Below are 20,969 nucleotides of genomic sequence, written 5' to 3'. Positions count from 1 at the left end.
AAGTTAATTGATAAATAAAAATTGGAGATTTTTATCTTTTTTTCTTTTTACCCTTTTTTTTTTATGTAGATTGAAAAAAACAGAAAGATGTGATGATGAATGAATTGGGTGGCGGCAGTGAAGATATATATACGTTGGGATGGTGAGTGAGAGTAGGAAAGAGGAGTGAAGATGATAGAAGATGGTCAAATTTACGCGTTTCCATTAGAAGAAGATCAATAAGTAGGACCCACGCGGTGGGAGATTTTGTCGTTATGCTCCTCTATCTAATGTTGCAATATGGACCACGTGTGTTTAATATGTTCACAATCACAACAAAATAATAATAATAAATAATTACAAAAATTAAAATGAAACCAGTTTGTTTAATTAAATGCTCTCAATCTTTAAAATAATCCAATCCAACTTAAACGTTTTATGGTCCTCAATCGATACACTTTTTTATTGATGTTATTATTTATTTAATTATTAATTTAACACTTCATTGCTGCTGATTGCAGCAAACAAACATAATTTATTTATGATAACCAAACAAGGCCAAAGTGGGGGCACACCATTTTGGATAAGACATTGATTTATTTATTTATTATTTATCACAACTTCTTCTAGAACGTATTTTTCACGTGCATCAAATTTACTATCCCATTTCTCTTATTTTAATTTATATTGTTCAATCTATTTCTGTATTTTAAATACAATTATTTAATTATCTTTATTTACTTCATATATATATATATATATATATATATATATATATATATATATATATATATATATATATATATATATGGGAAGAATGTCAATTTTACATACCAAGTTGTAGGAAGGTGTCAAATTTACTTATTAAGTATCAAAATTCTATTTATATGTATGAACTTGTCAAAAAGTGTCAAATATATTTAAAATAACAGAAATGTTAAACGGTGTTAAAATTTTTGTCACATGTAATATCCACATATTTTTTATTTTTTTAAATTGACATTATTTTAATTATTTTTTCATTATTTTTCTATTTAAACGAAACTTATTTTTACTTTCTCTCTCATCCTTCCACAACTCTCCATTTTTTTCTAACTTTTCTCTCTTTGATTAACTCAAGTTCTTTTGGATTTTTACCTTCTTCTAACCTCCAAGTGCTCCATAACTGAATTTTAAATAGTCATCATCGTTGGTGGAAGTTTTTGTTGGCCGATTCCTAAATCATAGACGTTGTGGTCAAAATCTTCATTAGTCGAACCCTAAATCATTGTCGCCATTAACGGACAATGCCGAATCAAGGTAAAATCTTCCTTAACCGACTTGTTTTAATTTTAGTTTTCATAATACTCACCCTGTTAAACTTTATCAGCTCCCAGACGTAACCCCCAAATCCAAGTCTTTCTCAGTTAAACCTTACACTATCATCATCATTGGTTGAAACATTCATTGATCGAATCCAAAATTGTCAATGTTGTGGTGAAGTCTTTGTTGGTCGAATCCTAAATTGCGTTGTGGCGGAGTCTTAATAACTCTTTACTTTTTAGAACAATTTTTATAATTAATCAATTAAATATTATTATTAATAATAAAATTACTCATAGATGGAGAAATGAAGAGAGAAATATTTAAAGAAAATGGAAAGTTGTGAAGGTAAAGAAAGAGAAAATAAATAATGGAGAAATGAAGAGAGAAATATTTAAAGAAAATGGAAAGTTGTGAGGGTAAAGAAAGAGAAAATAAATAAGAAAAGATTTTAATATTTTGTTTGAATAAAAAATAATTAAAGTAATGTCAATTTAAAAAAATAAAAAATATGTGGATATTACATGTGGCAAAAATTTTAACACCGTTTAACATTTCTGTTACTTTAAATATATTTAACACTTTTTGACAAGTTGATACATATAAATGAAATTTTGATACTTAATAAGTAAATTTGACACATTCTTACAACTTGGTGTGTAAAATTGGCATTCTTCCCTCATTAATATCAGCATTGTAATATTAATTAATCTTGAAAATTTACCCAAATGCTTGACTCCCATGTGTTTCAAATAGTTTGTTGCTTTTGTAATATTGAAAAACATAATTTGAGTACCCGTTTGGTTGATTACTTGAAAATTTGATTACAATGTTTTTTCCTTGTCATGTCCAGTTATTATATATATTAATATTTCATCTTATTCCCTAATCGGTTTTTAGTCTCACAACGTTTAAATAATATTGTCATTTTCTATTATATGTATTTGTTTTTTAAATAATAATAATTTGGATGAGGAGCCACAACCCAACTAGTTAAATTATGATATTTATAGTAAAACCGAACCAATTCATAACTTTTTCCATTATCTAAAAACTCCTTTGACTCTAGTTAGTTGAAATATTTCTTCTGCTTCATATATATATATATATATAATAATAATAATTTTAAATATGTTCACATGTACACGTTATAGACACTGATAGCTAGTGTCATTTTCTGAGTAATTAAGACACACATATTTGAAAAGAAGGAAAGAAAGAGAAAATTGAGTTGCCAAAATTGGTTGTGATCAGTCAAAATAGACTAAGACTACTGTTACCTAACCCTTTTGGATTATGGTTAGGGCTAGTTTGATTAATTTCAGGTGTTTATATATTTCCTCATCTTATTTGGTCAAACTTAAACCTTAATTAATCTAAATAACTAGATAATATAAGAATATAAGAGAAGGGATAGTGGAGACAGGATAGAAAATGACGAGGGAATAGAAGAATGAATGATGTGACACTGAAAAAAGAAAAAATGTGAGGAGAAAGAATAAAAAAAAATTATTATTTTTTCGGCCAATCAGATTGCGTCACGTCATTCTCTATCAAATTCTCTCGGTTTCTCATAACGTTTGACCTTATCTTCTGGTGCATCATTTGGTTTGAAAAAACCGTAGAACCTTTAGTCACTGTTGTTGTTGTTGTTGACTGATGCATTTAATACATAATTATATTATTATGATAATCGGGTCGGGATGTTTGATTGGGTAAACTGGTTGAGGCAGTCGGGGACTCATTGACCTTCTCGAGGATTTCTGTGCTCGTTAATTTGTTTTTTTTATTATTTGTTTTTTTTACCATTAGTGAACCTTTTTGTGTAGTATTTTTTTTCTTTAATTTTGTTAATATTTTTATCGTTGAGCTTAAACGACTCTAATTTATATAATTTTGCATGAATCATTTAAAGAATATTTATTAATATCTTGGTCTTGTTCGGTTATGAATTATATTTATAAGTTATTTTTAAATAATTTTGAGTTACAAAATTAATTATGTGGATAAAAAGAATAAAAAAATATTAAAAACGAAATATAATAGATAACATTTTTATATTTAACACTCTACAAAAATTTAAATGACCGTAGTTGTTTAAAAAGATACAGAATTGGATTTACACTTCAAAAACATTAAGTTGAAGTGAAAAATATTAATATATATTATAATTAATAAATTGATGAAAGATTGGATAGTAAATTATTAATTATATATATATCATTTTTTATAAATTATTTAAAAAAAAAAGTATATGACCTTGTATTATTAAAAAATTAAGAGAGAAAAAATAATTAAACGAGGATAATATTTTAAGGAGATAATGATTTTTTTATTTTTTGAAAAAAACTTTAAAAGTATTATATATATAAATAAAATAAATAATAATAATTTAAAATATATTTTAATATTTTAATTAATGAATTAAATAATGTAATCTACGAGAATCCAGTGAAATAATGTTTGATTTATATAAATATATATATATATATATATATGAGAGGTTATTTGAAAAACTCATAACAAACAAGGCCATGTTTGCATGTGTCATTCAGTGCGTCCATTTTTTATTGTTTTTATATTGAAACTTTTCTTTTATTATATTGTTTTGAATTTATTAAAGAAATAAAATAATATGTTGACTATATATATTGACGCGTGGAAGTTCGTCTGATGTTAGAAGGATCAATGGTGAACAAGTCATTATTCTTATTTATTAACATGGCCCCTTATTTCGGGTCCCCTTATTTCAATCCCATTTATTATTTTCCCACCTCAGGTCTATTTAAGATTTTATCAAATTGTTTTTTTATTAATTAATAATTTTTCTCCAGTTTATAACTATTTATTAAAATTATTAAATATAAATGAAACTAATGACTCTTGCAATAAAATTAATATAATTGATGTGATTGAAAAGATTCATGAAAACTCCGCAAAAAGGTTAATTATTAGATTTATATTGTTAGTAAAAAGAAATAGATTGGGGGCAGAGCAGCGTAGTACATAGTTAAGAGTTTGATAAAAACATCAAATTTTATTTTAGAATTTCCAACGCTCAAACAAGAAATAATGTGATTAATTTGGTCTAGGTCGAATTAGAAATTAAATTAATGAGAGTAGACCATAAATCTCTAAGAGTTATAAGAGATTGTTTGAGTAGTCATTTAAAGTCATATATAAATTGAATGATATTACTTTTAATTTAATTAGTACAACACAAAATTGTACGTTGAAACTTGAATGATATTGTTTTGTTTTTCGATGGAGGAAGTTGAGGAGACCATTAGAGATGGTCATATTTATTAATCAGATAACGATCATCAAATTTCGTCAAATCTAAAAATGTAGTTCAATGAATGCAATGACTAAGCTAATTCAAAAGTGCCAAATGTGTTTTTGTCAAGTTATACATAAAAAAAAAAAGTGATACATCGAAAAAACATTGAGAGTTTTTTGTTTGATGTAATGGACAAAATGAGAATGAGTGTGAAATGGATTGACTGAATTAAATTTTTCTCTCGACGGTTAAATTTATGTCATTATTAATAGGAGTTCTCTTGGGTTTTTTCAGAGAACTCAAGGGATCAGACATGGTGATCTACTCTCTCATTTTTGTTCGTCATTATTATGAAAGTCTTCTAAAAATGATGACTTTCACAGAAAACTCGGGATTTATCCGTGGAATAAGTTGTGGGACAAGACTTTTGTCATATCATATTTGATTTTTGTCGATGACATGCTCTGTATAGGTCAATATTGGTCTGGTTGGTTACCAAAATATCTAATTATTCAGCGGGATATAGAATTTGGAGAGAAATTTATTTTATGTGAAAATATTTTGCGAGCAATCCAGATTTATTCTGAGGGATGGTTTTAATTAGTTTTTGGGACGACATTTGGTGTAATGTAAAAAGTCTAACTATAATGTATCTTGAATTACTTCCATTACTATATGTAGAAATGCGACAGTTAAAAACATATTTGATCATCGGTCTAGCGGTTTAGCTAGCCAAATTAGATATCGAAAGAGATTAAACATTATAAAGAGTTTGTCCCATAATATAGTTATTTTTGATAGTACGTAGACAAGTGTCCCCGTCTGAACAAGACGTTATGCGTTGATAGTTTTCATGTAGGGCATTGTTACAATTTGTTCGTTAAGATGATTTCATATATTTTTTATTGGGAGAAGTTCTAGGAGTAATTTTTTTTATCAAATATCTCGTTATTTAGATGAAACGTTATTCACTTATTCACGTTGGAATTCTTACGAAGGATATATGAATGAAAAAATGTTGTATTATGTTATGTTGTTGTCGTATCACGTATATGTCACGAGGAGATTGAACTCACTTGTTGCATTGTTGTGGGCTGGCTAGTAGCTAGAGTTTGTTTGTGAAGTATTAACCTAATTCATTAGGTGATTGCACGCGTCGACAATTGCTGCGAAGTTTAAATTAATGTGACTTAAATCACATACATATAAATTTGGATTATCATCTCAATTATTTTCCGGTATACTATTTTGTTATGTTCATAATATTATATTATTATTATGGTTTCTGAGATTCGTTTCAGAACGTTGACATAGAGTTAATAGTTCTTCTCGAATATTTACTTACGAGCTCGATAATCTATTAAGTAACGTGTTTTATTTTATTTTAATGTTAGACTTCATTTGTTTAAAGGATTCTTCTATTTTTAATATGTATTATGTATCGACGATTTAAATATATATATATAAATAATAAATAAATAAAACCCTTTATCAAAATGAAATAGAAAATATATTTTAATAGTTTAAGGGCTTATTTATAATTATCTGATCGTTTTTACTTCAATCCAATCCTTGTTTTCCATTTCTTGAAGATGGTCAACTTTGTTTGAGTTCTAGAAGCGTCTAATCTGTTACATAAAGACTCTATCTACCTATCTATCTATCTAGGGTTTTAATCTTCATTCATTTCTACGAAAGGCAACAACTTCTCCAGATTCTCCACTGTAATTCGCAATACTTTCAGTCTGTTCTTGTTGTTATCGATGCCAATTCTTATCTCTTTTCAATTTGCAGACATGGCCACTTCTCAGCTAACCGCTTCTACAATTTCGGCTAAGAATTTGCCGCAATTTGAAGGCCTAAGGCTTAGTGCCGTAAAGGTCTCTCCCCTGAGACAACAGAGTGTCGCTTTTAGGTGTTTCAGAGGATTAGTTACTAGAGCCGCCACAACTGTCGCGCCAAAGGTACATTCTTATTAGAAGAGTGTGTTCAGTTCAAACTGTTGTGATATGATGATGATGATGATGATGATTCAATTCAGTACACGACATTAAAGCCATTGGGTGATAGAGTGTTGGTGAAGATCAAGACTGCTGAGGAAAAAACAGTGGGAGGCATCTTGTTGCCCACTTCTGCTCAGACGAAACCTCAAGGAGGTGAAGTAGTTGCTGTGGGCGATGGTAGGACCATTGGAAAGAACAAGGTCGACATTGATGTCAAGGTCAGACTTGAAAGAGAGACCTCAGTGACAGCTGAAGTGGATATGTTTTGATTTGGTCAATCTTTGGTGTTTGTTTTTTAAATGCACAGACTGGGGCTCAGGTTGTATATTCAAAATATGCTGGGACTGAAGTGGAATTTAATGGCGTTAACCATCTCTTGCTTAAGGAAGATGACATTGTTGGGATTCTCGATACAGAAGATGTCAAGGAATTGAAACCATTGAATGACAGAGTGCTGATCAAGGTTCGATGATAATATACAAATCCTTTGACTCTGCTTGTATCTGAGCTTTTTCTGTTAACAGATTGCAGAGGCCGAACAGAAAACTGCTGGAGGATTGTTACTGACCGACGCCACAAAGGAGAAACCATCAATTGGAACGGTAAGAGAAACATAAAGACAGACCAATTGACAGATTTTAGAATAGAGAACTGATGATGTAAAACCTTTGACGCCACAGGTTATTGCGGTTGGACCTGGTCCCTTAGACGAGGAAGGGAAAAGGAAGCCATTGTCTATCACTCCTGGGAGTAGTGTTTTGTATTCCAAGTATGCAGGGAATGAATTCAAAGGGGTGGATGGTTCTGATTATATAGCACTTAGAGCATCTGATGTTATTGCTGTTCTTAACTAGTTTTGTATTCCATATTATTGATGATAATTAAGCATCAAATCAAACCCTAGAATGATTGTAACAATTTTGCACCACTCTTCTTTACTGTGAGGACATCAATGGTCTAAAAAGCTTACAACGATATCTATTATCACATATAGTTATATATTACACTAACCAATTGTATCACTCACACTCTACTAATTCATCCACATCTCAGAATTTACAACTCAATGGGAAGGAGGTTGATTAAATAAATACCTGATTAAAGAGGAAAGGAGGTGTTAATTAAAGAAGTTGAAAAACAGACAACACACCCGGGTTTCTTCTGTTAGAAGTCGATACTCTGTCTGTCCTATCGATTGAATGAAGAAGAGCTATCGTCGTAGTGAGCTCTCCATCCATTCCTGCTGTCTGTTCCACTTGAAGCTTGTTTTGGGGCCGGAACTTGTCCAAGGTCCCCATTTAAGCTCATTTGTTGAACCTCAGCAGCAGACAATATCTTTATACTTTGTACGCAGCTCACAAATTCCCTGAAAGAAATAAAAAAAAAAAAAAAAACATAAATCGGGCTGCAAAATATCATCAAACAGTTATTTTGTCTACAACTTACCCCCAAGGGTCGTCTCCAACAAGCAATATGTCATTTTCGTGGTCTACATATACAAGTTGCCATTCTGATCTGTGTGAATCTTCTAGTTGTCCTTCAATGGCAAACATGCGTGCTAGATCATTCCTGAGCTCATCGTATCCTTTGTAACGGGTCACGTCAATGGTTCTTCCCACAGATCCACATTTTTGGACCTTTAAGAGGGCAAAGAAACAGCCATATGAGATTAAAATGTTAAAACTTTAAAATAAAAAATAAAATTAGAATTGTGCAGCAAACCTTTGTGTAGGTTCGCATTCGCGGAGTCTGGTTGGCCCACAACCCATTATTACTCAAAACGCCAGTGTCGTTGATTAGAACATCACTGGAACATGTTTGTTTGAAAGGCAAATTTGACATTCCAAATTGCTGAGAGTTGATTGTAGCAGTTGATATCTCAGTCTCGATATCCCTGCTGGCTCCGGTGGGAACACAATTGGAAAACAAATCCTGAACGTCCTTCCCAACAACATCTGATTCCCTTGACAATATAGCGTCAGGCATCAAACCATCGATAACATTAGACATAAAAGGTATATTATTCCTGCATTGGGACTGGATATCTCCATCCAGAAAGTAGTTTGGGAGAGAGAAATTATGTTGGAGGCCACTGTTATTATCCATGCAATATGAGGTGGTTCCAGATGAGGAGGCTTCCAATTGATCAGTGATGGTACTCTTATATTTTGGTTGTTGTACCAGTGAAGAAGAATCATGTTTTATTCCATTTTCAGGTTTGCTTTGCAGTTCTTGATCAGCAACAAAGTCGCTCACCATTACAGACTGTTTTTGCTGCTTCTTGCTCTGGAAACTTGACGATGATACCAGATGTTTTGTGGAGGGAGCGTTTGAACATGATGGACCAGATGCGTCTGTACTATTAGAGTGAACCCTAACTGGTTTTTGTTGGCTCTGAATCTGGTTCATGGTATATTGAGGTGACTGCATGATTGCTGAGTTGGAAAAGCCATTGCCATTGCTATAGCCGTTGACATTGCCATTGCTATAGCCATTGCCGTTGCCATTGCTTGGCTGTTGTTGAGGCTGAGACAACAATGGTGGCTGTTGCAACTGCCTGATTTGCTGCGGCTCCATTCGTGGGCTTACTGGTGATAACAGTTGTTGCTGCTGCTGTTGCTGCAATTTCTGTAGCAGCTGCATTTGAAGATTATGATCTGAAAGACTCCGATTTAATGTTTGATGCACCTGAGGAGTCTGTAGTAGACTAGATTGGAATGACTGTAACGCAGATTGTTGCATCTCAATCTGCTGTTGCTGGGACCTCTGCAGGTCAGGTGGTGGTAAGGTTGTCTGCTGAAATGAATTTCTCCTATCTAACAAGATACTTTGTTGAGGCTGAGACAGTTGAGAGTATATGGCTGGTTGTGGCAATATTTGATTTAAGGCCTGGGTGGTGGTAGTGATTATACTACCATTTACTGAAGCTGGTGCAGTTATCTGTTCTTGTGGCTGCTGATCTGGCCTTTGTTGTTGTTGTTGTTGTTGTTGTTGTTGCTGTTGTTGTTGTTGTTGTTGTTGCTGTTGTTGTTGTTGTTGTTGTTGTTGTTGTTGTTGTTGTTGTTGTTGCTGCTGTTGTTGTTGTTGCTGTTGTTGTTGTTGTTGTGGTTGCATGTGTTGGGGCTGTGGCATTGAATTTAGAGAAGACTGGAGCAATTGTTGTAGTTGCAGCTGCTGCTGTAGCTGAGGCCATGCCGGAGAAGGCTGAGACTGAGGCAAAACTTGTTGGTTCAGTTCATTAGTCTTGCCGAACTGGATATTTTGTGTGGGAAGAGAAGGAGATTGAAAGCTCAACAGCTTGGAAGGATCATCACAGCTCAGGTTTCCGTGTAATGAACCTGAAGAAACCAAAGGGGGAAAGATTCCGTTTTGTGTGATTGGGAAGCGATGATTTTGTTGTTGCATGTTCATCCATTGGACTAGATTCAAGCCAGGGAAGATGGAGCTTGAGGCATCTTTCATGCCAAAATCATCAAGCCAAGGCATGCCTCTCTTAAAGACGGCGTCCATGTCTAAGCTATCCTCTGCAAATATAATATGTATATATATGCATTAATGAAAAAATAAGGATTCAACTCCAAGTAAATTTATTGTATGAGTGTGAGATTGCATTTATGTCTAATGGAGTTAGCAACTGATGTAAGAGAGGGAAAATTTTCAAATGCTCCCATTTTGTTTTTCAAACCAAGGATATATGTAGAATTATATATAATTTTTATACAGACAGTTTTTCCCTGGAAGAGCCTCACACATCTCACTGCCATTACCCCCACTTCAATCAAGATGCTTTCAGTGAAAACCGAACATGAGACCTAGACCTCCTAGTTAAAGACTTTTTCCACTTGAGCTCACTTCACCTCCTTTGATTAGGTATGTAGAATAATTTATTATCTAAGCTAAACCTGGATTTGATCAAGTAGTTTATCTACTCATCTTTGTGAGAGAGGAGGCCTGACATTCAAACGATAAAACATTGTATAACATTTAAAATTGCTATGTCTCCTTACAAAGTATTGTCATGGAAGGGATAGTTTTAAGTTAGGTCTACTGAAATCTTTCTGAAGAATTATAATTGTAACAAGGTTATTCTGTTTTTCAAATGTAAATGTTGCCTTTGAGTTTAGTTAGCTGCACAATAATTAATACAAGACGTGACTTAATGTTTTACCTGGCAAACCCTGTTTAGACATCTTGGGTCTGAAAAATGGAGGCGGACAAATATAGAAAGGAGTTACAACGGGCTCAATATCCCAAGCGGAAACACGGTTAGGTCGTTCTCCAGCAGTTGATTCGTCCCATCCAACCTGCCAACACTCTCAGCTATTGAGCATGCTAATTTTGTAATAATCAATATAAGTGATTTAATAAATATGCTACCCTGGAATTTCATAACACTAATTTAAAGGCATCCTACAAGTTCTTTATGAAATAGATGGAAGAATGAGTTTCCTAGTCCACAAACTATTTGGGAATTAAAATCACATCTATACTATTTTGTAATTTTCGTTTACTAAATTTGATATGAAAACATATACAAAAGCAGAAAAACAAAAGCACCTGAATATTGCGCCATTGTGAGTTTTTCCATCGGACAGCGTCTAAATCACTACTGCCAGTAACTGTACCCATGTACCTGCGAACACCTGATTCCTCAGTCTCAAACACCATTCTAAAACGCATTCCCGGAGAAACCTGTGTATACATCGCTTTGTTGTACTTGGCAAGGGGAATTACGAACTCCGAGGGGCTGGCCCTGTTAAAAGAATACATCGCTCAGACTCTGGAAGATAGAACCTAGAGAAATGATTGTGTTAGCAATGGAGAGTACCTGGGATTATAGAATATAGTAAATGGACTATTATTGGCAGCAGCATGAGCTGCAGCAGCCAAGATTCCTATGTGCATGCTGTCACTGGACATGACAGAAGAGGAAAGAGCAGGCTGCTGTCTATTAGCACGCCTTGTACCCAAGAGAAGCTGAGACTTTTCATCCCTATCTTACACAAAAGATAGTACTCAGTAACAATAACTCTTTGTAGGTCTAAAATATGTTTTTCAATGATCATAGGGCGACTACCTTATAAAAAGAACAGCATCCCCAGCTAAGAGTCGCTTAGAGCTAACAAAAATGCTCCAACCAGTAGTCAATAGGTGTCTTTTTGGCTGCCCTGTAAAAAGGGAAAATAAAAGAGAATTAGTACTTTAAACTCATCATTATTGTCACAATATTAATGCATATAATTGTGTTAGGATTCTCTTGTTACAGGATGAACAATGGGCACACTTAAATAAGACCTTTATCTGATTCTCATGCTAATTTGAATCCAATATGTCTATGTTTGTTTGGGCCAAAATGGAATTTGGTAATAGATGACAACATTTAACTAGGAAGATACATAATGATATCATTTGGTAATAGATGACAACCTTCAATAATGTGGCACCAAAGCACAAAATGCAGGACTTAACAGCAAGAGAAGAAACGGCAAAAAGATTACAACATTTAACTAGGAAGATCACCTCGATAGACATGCCTGAAGGTCCAGGCCTGATTATGCAGGTCATGAGCAATAAGTTCTCGGGCAGGGGGTTGCATCGAAAAGTCCTATAAAAGGTCATGAGAAATGGAAGTCATAACGCTGAATTTTCTATATAAAGAGGCCTTTTTTTATATTCAGAAGTTAGAAAGTTCAAGAACGTACAAGAGGTGGGAAGATTTTCTCAGCTGCTCTACGGGGAACAGAAAATCCACCGTGAGTGCTTGTGTCACTAGCAGTTAGTGTTTTGCAGAAGAACTCAGCCGGCTGTCTGCTTTGCCTGAGGGCCATGTCAGATATAAGTAATGCCTCCTGATCATACTGCAAACATTTGGAAAATTCTATTTATAATCATACTGTCCAGCAACTAACTTCCTACATAACAAAAAGCATTAGAACAAAAAAACTTAGGATAAGCATTACATAAGTTACCAACCCACTTTGTTTACAGGCTGGAGGGTCATTTGGGCATAAACCTCGTCAGTTTCTGGATCAGCCTGATGAAAGAAAGAAAGAAAAACAGTTAACTCTCTGTTTATCACCACCAATTTTCCAACAGCAGGTCAATCTTTGAACAGATTTTACATCAAGGATGTGATCAGAGGAGTGTGAGCTCACTTACATGTAGTATGACATTATGAAGCATGCATATTAACTTGGAAGGAAGGTTAGGATAGCTTGGGATACCATTTGTATCCTTTTGCATTGACGCTGCAACCTGAAGAATCGTAGTGCTCAAATTAGAAACCAGATGGGCAATTTCTACAAGGAAACTAACTAGAGGAGGGTATATAATGAAAAGACAAACATACTTGTTCACTGTGACCTTGAGGAAAGTATACTACAAGGCTTCCAACAGGAGGCAATGCAACCAATGGTCCCGCACAAGCGTGCCATAACTCTGAGTTGATTATAGTCCTATCCCCTATTTTAAGCACATATGTTTTAAGAATACAGAACACTGGATGTAAATAAAGAATTCAATTCATAGAAAATAAGACAATTTTAAAAGAGGTAGAAATGAAATTAAGGTCACCTTCTCCTGAACTAGCCATATTATATCCATTGGGTTGGGACTTCATGATTTGGAAGAAAACACGATATTTCAGCTGGAATCTGCTTTGATTATGTTATTATCTCTTGACATTCTTCCTCCCCCTTCGGCTCTTGGATAATTTCACTTGCCGCCAGAAATTTAAACCAATACAGTTCAGCAGTGGAACATACAAAACTCACGCGAATCCACGAAACAAGCAAAGATCAAAGATCGAGTAAGCAGTCCGAAATCGAAGTACGACAACGATGGTTGACTAGAGTTCTTGTTCTGAGAAGCAAGTCGTCGGCGGCAGAGATTTAGGAAAATTGCGAGATCCGAAGGTTAGGGATGAAGGAGGTGGTTGAGAAAGAGAGAGAGAGAGAGAGAGAGAAAGTGAAGAAGACAGAGAGGAATTGTGAAAAGGTCCCGCCGGATATATTGACGGTAAAGAAAGTAAAGCAACTTTTATGATCATCTCACTTTTTCTCTTTTTCTTGTTTTCATTTTCACTACCAAAGATACCACCATCCCAAGCTCTCTCTGTTTCTTCTTCTTCTTTCTTTCTTTCTTTCTTTACATGCTGCGATGCCATCAACTCTCTCTCTTCCTCTTTCTCTCTCACACAGTCACACACAGTAGCACACAGTGTAAGTTTCATTTTTGTCCATCACTTTTATTTATGTTCAATTCTTACTCTATACTTTTACAGAATTCAATTTTGTTCAAGTAATCTCACATGCTGACTCTATTTTATCATAAAGCACTATTCTTTCTCCATTTAAATGCATATAAGGCTAATAAATTAGCATTCAAATATATTTGGTATAAAATGTATAGCCAATTATATACACACAAATATCACCATCATTTACTTTACAAGATCGACAAGTATGGATAAAAATTCGAGTTATCGTAAATTTAATAAAATTTTGGGTAATTTATAAAAATAACTGAAAAATTATGAATAAAGCGAAGAATTTACGTAAGTTTTGACTCATTTTCTATGAATTAAAGAAAAATATATTAAATTAAAGTAAAAAGATTTAAGAAATTAAAAGGTTATCTTACAATTTTACAGTAAATTATATCTAATATATATATATATATATATGTCATTGCGGATGTGCAATTGTCATGAAATTTTATTAATTAATACTTTATAATTGAAGATTGTGGACATATATTCTTAAGGGTAAAACCAAGTTTGATACATTGTTCCTGTTTGAAAATGACTAATAGACGCTGAATTTGAGTTTGAATAAAAAAGAAATTAATTTATTTAAAAAAATATATCTTTTTAAATATCTTAATAAAATATTGATTTAAATAAAATAATGTTAAATAATATATTTTAATTTTGTATATATATATTAAGATATTTGTTTGTTCAAATTCAATTGTATTTTAACTTTAGATGTTTTAAAATATAAATTAGGTTTAAATTTACACATATAAACATACAAAACAGCATGTAACAAAATAACAATTAAAGTAATCAAATAATGATTATGATAGGGTAATCATAATTAATAAGTTATAAGCATAGATAAATTAATTAGTTAGTTCACTTACTCGTAAGCTTATATTATATTATATACTATTTTAGTTTGTCTTAAAGAAGATAATAAATGTAAGCGTGGTTTGCTCTAACCAGACATTATTCTCCTTAATTTGCTCCTTAATCTTTGTTTTATTTTGTTTTTATACAACGCTTGATCCCCTCTCTCTCTCTCACACACACACAGAGACACACATGACGTCAAAATATACATCCATCTACTTTGAATAATCATTTCATAAATAATATATGATATTGTATAATACAAAGCTGAATTAAATTCACTTGCAATCTATTAATTTATTTTAAGAAATAATTGAAAAGATATTAATTAATATTTTCTAAAGTACAATTATTTTGCTGTGCTATGCTATGCTAGCTTTTCCTTTCCACCTTTTGCGCAATGGTGCAGCTAAGTTTTTTTTTTTTTTTTTTTAATTTGGGTCCAATCACATGTGGAGGCCTATAATAATGTCAATAATAATATTAATCCCTAATCCCAATAAATAATGTAATAAATTATTGGGAGAGTCCCCACAATATTTATGAGGTTAAACTAAACTAAATTAAACTTAATTAACCGAAACATTTATGGAGCTTATAAATGATTAAATGAAATATGAATTTATGTATTAAATAAGAGAATATTAATATTGGTAATTTAAAAAGAAACAATTCAAGTCCCTCTGTGCATGTGAAACCATTCAGCTTTTGTCGGTCCAACCGACTTCCATTCCGACCACAATGATATTTATATATAAATATTTATTTATTTAATAATGATACGGTTTTTCTGCTAAATTAAATTTATTTATTTATTTATACAATAGCTAGCTACGTACACGGAATCTTCTGATCGATCGATCGATCAATGCTTAACAAAATTTGATAGCATTTAAATAATAATAATAATAATAATAATAATTAAATAACCCACTAGACTTTATTGAGTGGATGATCAAATATTACTAAGATAAATTTAACAAAATTATAATAATTGCTATGAATTTATTTAACTTTCTAAATGAAATTATTTTTGGGGACAATGACTAATGTGGGGGGATGACGTTGATTGATGAATCCATAGTTGGTGCATGCAGACTGCTATCATCCTTCACCTTCAATCGATCATCCATGGACCTCTTCTTTCTTTAAATAATATTAATAATTGGTGGATAAAAAGTGATTTTGTAAAATAAATGATTAGTCTTAATCCTTGATGATGATCATCATCACCAACAAAGTGTTATCATGATGATTATTGTTCCTGGATTAATTAGCAATCTTAAACTAATAATAATAATTCTTGATTAATCTTTTAACTAATCACATGTATGTTTTGAGTGGCGAATCAATTGATAGTGACGGGACATGAACATATATATATTTTCCAAGGGATTAGTCCTTCTTACCTTAGGGCTTGTTTGGGAATTGGGATATAAGATTATAATTAATTTTGTTATATTTCTTTATATTAATACTTATAGTTTAAAATGTTATATTAAAGAGAAAGTAAATACCTTTTAATTGATGGGTGGTTGATTATTTAAAGTTATAATCATAATAACCCACCCTTTAAAAGAGAGATACACCTGTCTTTGCCCTTTAACTTCAGCTGAATATTCAAATTGAACCCTAAAACTTTCATTATTTATTTGATTATCATCATCATATCAGACACATTTAAAGTTTTTTTTTTTTTTTTTAGGTTCAATAGGGGAGAGAGAGAGATATATGAATCCACTCGAGACAGTTGGAAGTTCAATGTATAATCCACTTACAAGGAAGAAAAGAAAGCAAATAAATGTGAGAGTTTATTTTATTTTATTTTATTTTGTTTGTGTTGCTAAAGAATGTGTTTTCTTTTATTCAAATATCACTTCGTAGGGTAGCCTCATTTAATTGCACCATTATCTCTATTTATAAGGTGGGGTTCAATCATATATTATTTTATTATTTTATCTCTCCATTTTGAGGTCTAAAAAATATTCACAATTTTCTACTTCAAACCAAGTATTTGCAGCAAAGGTGGATATTTTGGGCATATATGGAATAACTCCGACAATTGCTAATTAATTAATTCCTTGTTTTTTGGTATTCTTCTTGCTCTATTGCAGCTTACATAGAAAATGGAAATGCAAACATTAATTCCCCGTCGACCCATAACATGTTTCGATGGATGATACGGGTCTTGATCTAGTTTGATTGAGGGCAGGCAGCAGTTTAATCTCATCCCTTCCTACCTAGGTCACACCAAAGTAGGCAAGACATTGCCTTCAACAATCAATTTGATGAACAGAAGGAGAAGGAGAAGAAAGTGAAAGTGAAAGAAAAGATGTGGCCAGCCAGGTATTTCTAGGCCTACAAATTAATGGCCAGTGACCCACATTCACCATACTGGATCCCACTTTACTTCCCCAATCATGACCCCACTCAACAATTGTTTGAAAGTTACTTTCTTTTTCCCAAAAAAAACATTCAACTTACGTGGGAGGATGGAAACCTCGTCTTAGTAGTAGGACTAGTTTGTTTGAATGCAACTAACTATATAGTATTTCAAACCAAATAATAGTATTCCAGTCAACAATTGAACAGTGTTTCAGAATTTATAAAATCTACACTTGCTCACAGTATATAACTCAAGATTGATCCAAATTAAGCTACAGAGATAAAGGGATAAGGATGACAGGTACCTAAATCATCCACCATTATGACACAATATATGTATATATGATCACAAAATTTAGTATGTGGGCCATGGAAATGAATTATCAATCTTAAAGATGGAAATGAATTATCTCTCGGGGTTCAGTTTCAACCAGGTTTTTCCCTGTTAGGATCAGGGTTTGTTGAATCTCTTCCTCTTTTTAGGGGCTCCATTTTGTTTCTGGTCCCTTTTATCCTTCTTTGTTTGGATTTGAAACGTCCTTCCAACAAGTGAAGGTTGGTCTTTCAGACCAAAACTTCTCGCTACATGACCCAAGTGAAGTTTCTTTACCATGAAAATCTTCTTCAGTTCCCCACGGTGGGCAGTGTAAGCACGCACCCAAGAGCAAAACGCATCCTTGGCCAACTTTTTTATATCTGGCTGAAACGAGAATTAACAAAACATTCTCAACACCAACTAACAGCAGCAGATAATCAACAAGAATCAAAACCTATATTATAATAATAATAATAATAATACCTTGTTAGCAGTGAAGGATTCAAGGGCCTTCTGCAGAGAAATCACCCACGGATGCATCTCTACAGAAACAAACTTCTTGACATTGGGTTTATGACCGTATAATGGGACACTGTCCAATAATTTTAAAAGTGGGTACTCTGTTAATGATACTCCATGTTTCTCTAGATCTTGCAAGTAATCTGTTTCAACCGGTTGTAAGAACAACAAAGATTCTCCCCTCTCACCCAATCGAGCAGTTCTTCCAACCCTGACAACATAATAACATCACCAAACCAAATCAACCGCCTAAAGTAAGTAATCAAAACAGAAAGCTGCAAATGAGAATTTGTAAATAAAATGCATACCTATGTACATATTCAGTAGCTTCGCCAGGAGAATCATACTGCAAAATACATCTGACTTTCGGGATATCTAATCCTCGAGCAGAAACATCTGTAGATAAAAGCAGAGCTGATTTTTCCGTCTTAAAGGCTTGGAAAGCATTTTTGCGGTCTTCATGCTTCATGTTTCCGTGCAAGCGAAATATTTTACATTTTAAAAACAAATTTTTCTGTTCTAGCTCCGGCTGAGAGTTGGATGACCAACAAAATTCACTAAGAAGTGAATAATGAAAATCCACTGCATCACATGTTGAAAAGAATACCACAGCCTGTAAAGCAATTGGACTTTGATTATATGAAGATATACCAAGTACAGAAAAATAAAAATAAAAAGGTGAATAGAATTTACCTTCTGAGAAACTTCTTTCTCAAATAGATTCTTCAGAATCAATAGAAGTATTGTGAGACGTGAACCACATGGCACTGCAAGTTGATGTCAGTCCAAAAATTTCGTAAATTTATCAAAGGTTTCTATTAAAATATTACCTTTGGCATATCTCTGAACTAATTGTGCTGGAAGTCTATACTCTTCATTCGAAGATACAACCTTTTGTGACTCCTCGTCATCCTCAGATTCCGTCCCCGATGTGAATTTTTTGTGTGGATGATTTTGATGCGCTGTGTTGTTATCAAGACCAATCATTACCGGATTTTCTAAACTAATTTTAGCAAGATGATTTACTTTGTCATTTAAAGTGGCTGACAATAGCAAGTTCTGCCTTTGGAATGTAGAAGTTGCACTATCCTTGGCATCACAATCAGTCTTCCTAGTACCCAAAATATGTAGTATGTCCTCTATTTCTTTACCATATCCCAATTCCAAAATCCTGCAAGATGAATATAGAGAATCAGAAATACAATAAACATAAGAACATGATTTGGGATCCCCAAAATTCTTATTACCTATCAGCTTCATCAAAAATTATCCAACGCAACTTAGAATGCTGGAAGGAGGTGGTATTCTTCATATGGTCTAGAAGGCGTCCAGGTGTTGCAACAAGAACAGATATGCCTGGACATGACAAAAGATCAGGCATGCTAAGCAGGTTCTATTTAAAAAAACAAAAACACAATGGGGCAATAAATTTACATCTCTATGCTGCCAAATGAAATGCACGACTTTATTTTATCTATTATCCTACCTTTGCGCAATCTGGCTTTCTCTTTTGATCTATTTTCACCACCCATGATGTAGCCCGGGACTATCCAATGAAAACGGTGAACTAACTTCTGCAGAATTTCATAGATCTGCATGCACAATTCATGCGTAGGCACAAGTACCAATGCTGTTGTGTTTATCAGTTTATTGAACAATAATTAGCCTAGGTACATTATCAGATGCATATAACTTCACAATTCAAGACAAATCATACCGAATGTACCGTCAGACCGTTGAATTCGAGGTTCATAATTCTGCAAGTGATGAATAATTGGTGCTAGATATGCTATAGTCTTTCCAGTGCCAGTTGCTGCATTGACAAGCCTAAGAAAACAGAAAGAGAGCGCCCACAAATCAGACACAGAAGACAACATACAAAGGTAAGGAACCAACAGAGAAAAAGAGGAGGATGATTGTGTACACATGACGGCCAGAAAGAGCAACGGGAATTGCCTGAGATTGTATAAGAGTTGGAACTTCAAAACCCAATCTCTCTGCAAGACAAACAGATCGATTTGAATATGTAAAGTTCAAATTCAACTTTCATCTGGAACTGAAGGTACATACATATAAGGAAGTAGCACTAACAAAAGTCAAGTTCTTTTCAATAATTTTAGGTTGGGAAATCAATTAACATAACTCTAAGACGCTGATTCGAAATGCATAAAACACTCTATTATAAGTAGCAGGCAGGAAGGCAGGCATGCATGTTTGAATGTTAATAAAGATAAATATAGGAGTATTGGGGACCTCGAAGCTGTTCACACAATGCAGGGTGGAGGCCAAGGCTGGAAAAGGAGCAAGAAGCAAAGACTTGATCTTTCTCAGCATTCTTCAGCTTCTTATTTTGTCCTTCATCCGTTGCTTTATCGGCAAATGATTTCCTTTTCTGCATCTTTAACTCCTCTTCCACTCTCCTTTGGTAAGATTGGGAGATGCGGTTGTTTCGTCGCCGGTGAGGTGAACCGGTCTGCCGGGAACTCCGAGTCTGTCTGGGAGAATAACTGAAGATGGATGATTAGGTCTAGAAGACTGTTGGAGAAGAAAGAAAGAAGAGGCGAAATTGAAGAAAGAAAGAGAGATGGGCTAGTGGAGTACTGGGCCGTGGGCTATTGAAACTTTTTTATAATTATTTTGTAGAACATGGGCGGCTCGGCGTCAATAAATATTAAGATTTGTAATCAGTAATAATATGAGACTATATTCACAATTGATCTTGATCAAGTCTATCAAATTAAAAAATAAATATAATATTATACATTTTATCAAAATTATATTAAATATACAAATTAAATTATTAATTTTAAACAAGAAAAAATATCTATTGTGGTATATATTGATATATTTTTTTTTTTTTTTTTGAAGATATTGTATATATATTGTGTATAATGTTTTTATAATAAAAAAAATATAATAAATATTTTAAAATAAGAAAAGATTATGAAGATAAATATAAGAACAAGAACAAATAAAAAAAAAAATTTAAGAGCATTAAAATGTAACCTCAAAATCTGTGAGATCCCACCGCTTAAAATATTAAAGATGGAA

General features: G+C 33.1%; 3 protein-coding genes across 6 annotated transcripts; 1 reads left to right on the top strand and 2 right to left on the bottom strand.

Annotated features, from left to right (window-relative positions):
- The first annotated feature begins 6,151 nt into the window (after positions 1 to 6,151).
- LOC124911233 (20 kDa chaperonin, chloroplastic-like) lies at positions 6,152 to 7,553 on the top strand. The gene is made up of 5 exons (XM_047451690.1): positions 6,152 to 6,285; positions 6,356 to 6,525; positions 6,603 to 6,782; positions 6,872 to 7,027; positions 7,089 to 7,553. The coding sequence occupies exons 2-5, from the start codon at positions 6,358 to 6,360 to the stop codon at positions 7,179 to 7,181; spliced, it is 597 nt and encodes a 198-aa protein (XP_047307646.1). The 5' UTR covers positions 6,152 to 6,285; positions 6,356 to 6,357; the 3' UTR covers positions 7,182 to 7,553.
- LOC124911231 (auxin response factor 7-like) lies at positions 7,518 to 13,683 on the bottom strand. Of its 3 annotated transcripts, XM_047451685.1 has the most exons (13): positions 13,138 to 13,683; positions 12,914 to 13,026; positions 12,724 to 12,819; positions 12,542 to 12,598; positions 12,267 to 12,422; positions 12,085 to 12,169; positions 11,642 to 11,732; positions 11,393 to 11,557; positions 11,122 to 11,317; positions 10,733 to 10,868; positions 8,287 to 10,088; positions 8,011 to 8,201; positions 7,518 to 7,930 (listed from the first exon to the last, which is right to left on the bottom strand). In XM_047451685.1, exons 1-13 carry the CDS (start codon positions 13,181 to 13,183, stop codon positions 7,753 to 7,755), a joined length of 3,312 nt encoding a protein of 1,103 aa, XP_047307641.1. In that variant the 5' UTR covers positions 13,184 to 13,683; the 3' UTR covers positions 7,518 to 7,752. The 3 variants fall into 3 exon arrangements, with proteins under 3 accessions (XP_047307641.1, XP_047307642.1, XP_047307643.1); XM_047451686.1 differs by lacking the exons at positions 12,914 to 13,026; positions 13,138 to 13,683 and having other exon boundaries at positions 12,525 to 12,598; positions 12,724 to 12,777; XM_047451687.1 differs by lacking the exons at positions 12,724 to 12,819; positions 12,914 to 13,026; positions 13,138 to 13,683 and having other exon boundaries at positions 12,534 to 12,598.
- Positions 13,684 to 17,273: 3,590 nt separating this feature from the next.
- On the bottom strand, positions 17,274 to 20,425 carry LOC124911232 (DEAD-box ATP-dependent RNA helicase 17). Of its 2 annotated transcripts, XM_047451688.1 has the most exons (10): positions 20,172 to 20,425; positions 19,843 to 19,915; positions 19,636 to 19,745; positions 19,405 to 19,548; positions 19,166 to 19,274; positions 18,749 to 19,089; positions 18,612 to 18,685; positions 18,227 to 18,531; positions 17,883 to 18,129; positions 17,274 to 17,783 (listed from the first exon to the last, which is right to left on the bottom strand). In XM_047451688.1, exons 1-10 carry the CDS (start codon positions 20,314 to 20,316, stop codon positions 17,535 to 17,537), a joined length of 1,797 nt encoding a protein of 598 aa, XP_047307644.1. In that variant the 5' UTR covers positions 20,317 to 20,425; the 3' UTR covers positions 17,274 to 17,534. The 2 variants fall into 2 exon arrangements, with proteins under 2 accessions (XP_047307644.1, XP_047307645.1); XM_047451689.1 differs by lacking the exon at positions 20,172 to 20,425 and having other exon boundaries at positions 19,405 to 19,510.
- Between the last annotated feature and the right edge of the window lie 544 nt (positions 20,426 to 20,969).

This window comes from Impatiens glandulifera, chromosome 8, assembly GCF_907164915.1.
Source record: "Impatiens glandulifera chromosome 8, dImpGla2.1, whole genome shotgun sequence".
Lineage (NCBI taxonomy): Eukaryota > Viridiplantae > Streptophyta > Magnoliopsida > Ericales > Balsaminaceae > Impatiens > Impatiens glandulifera.
This window is presented reverse-complemented; position numbering and strand designations above follow the sequence as displayed.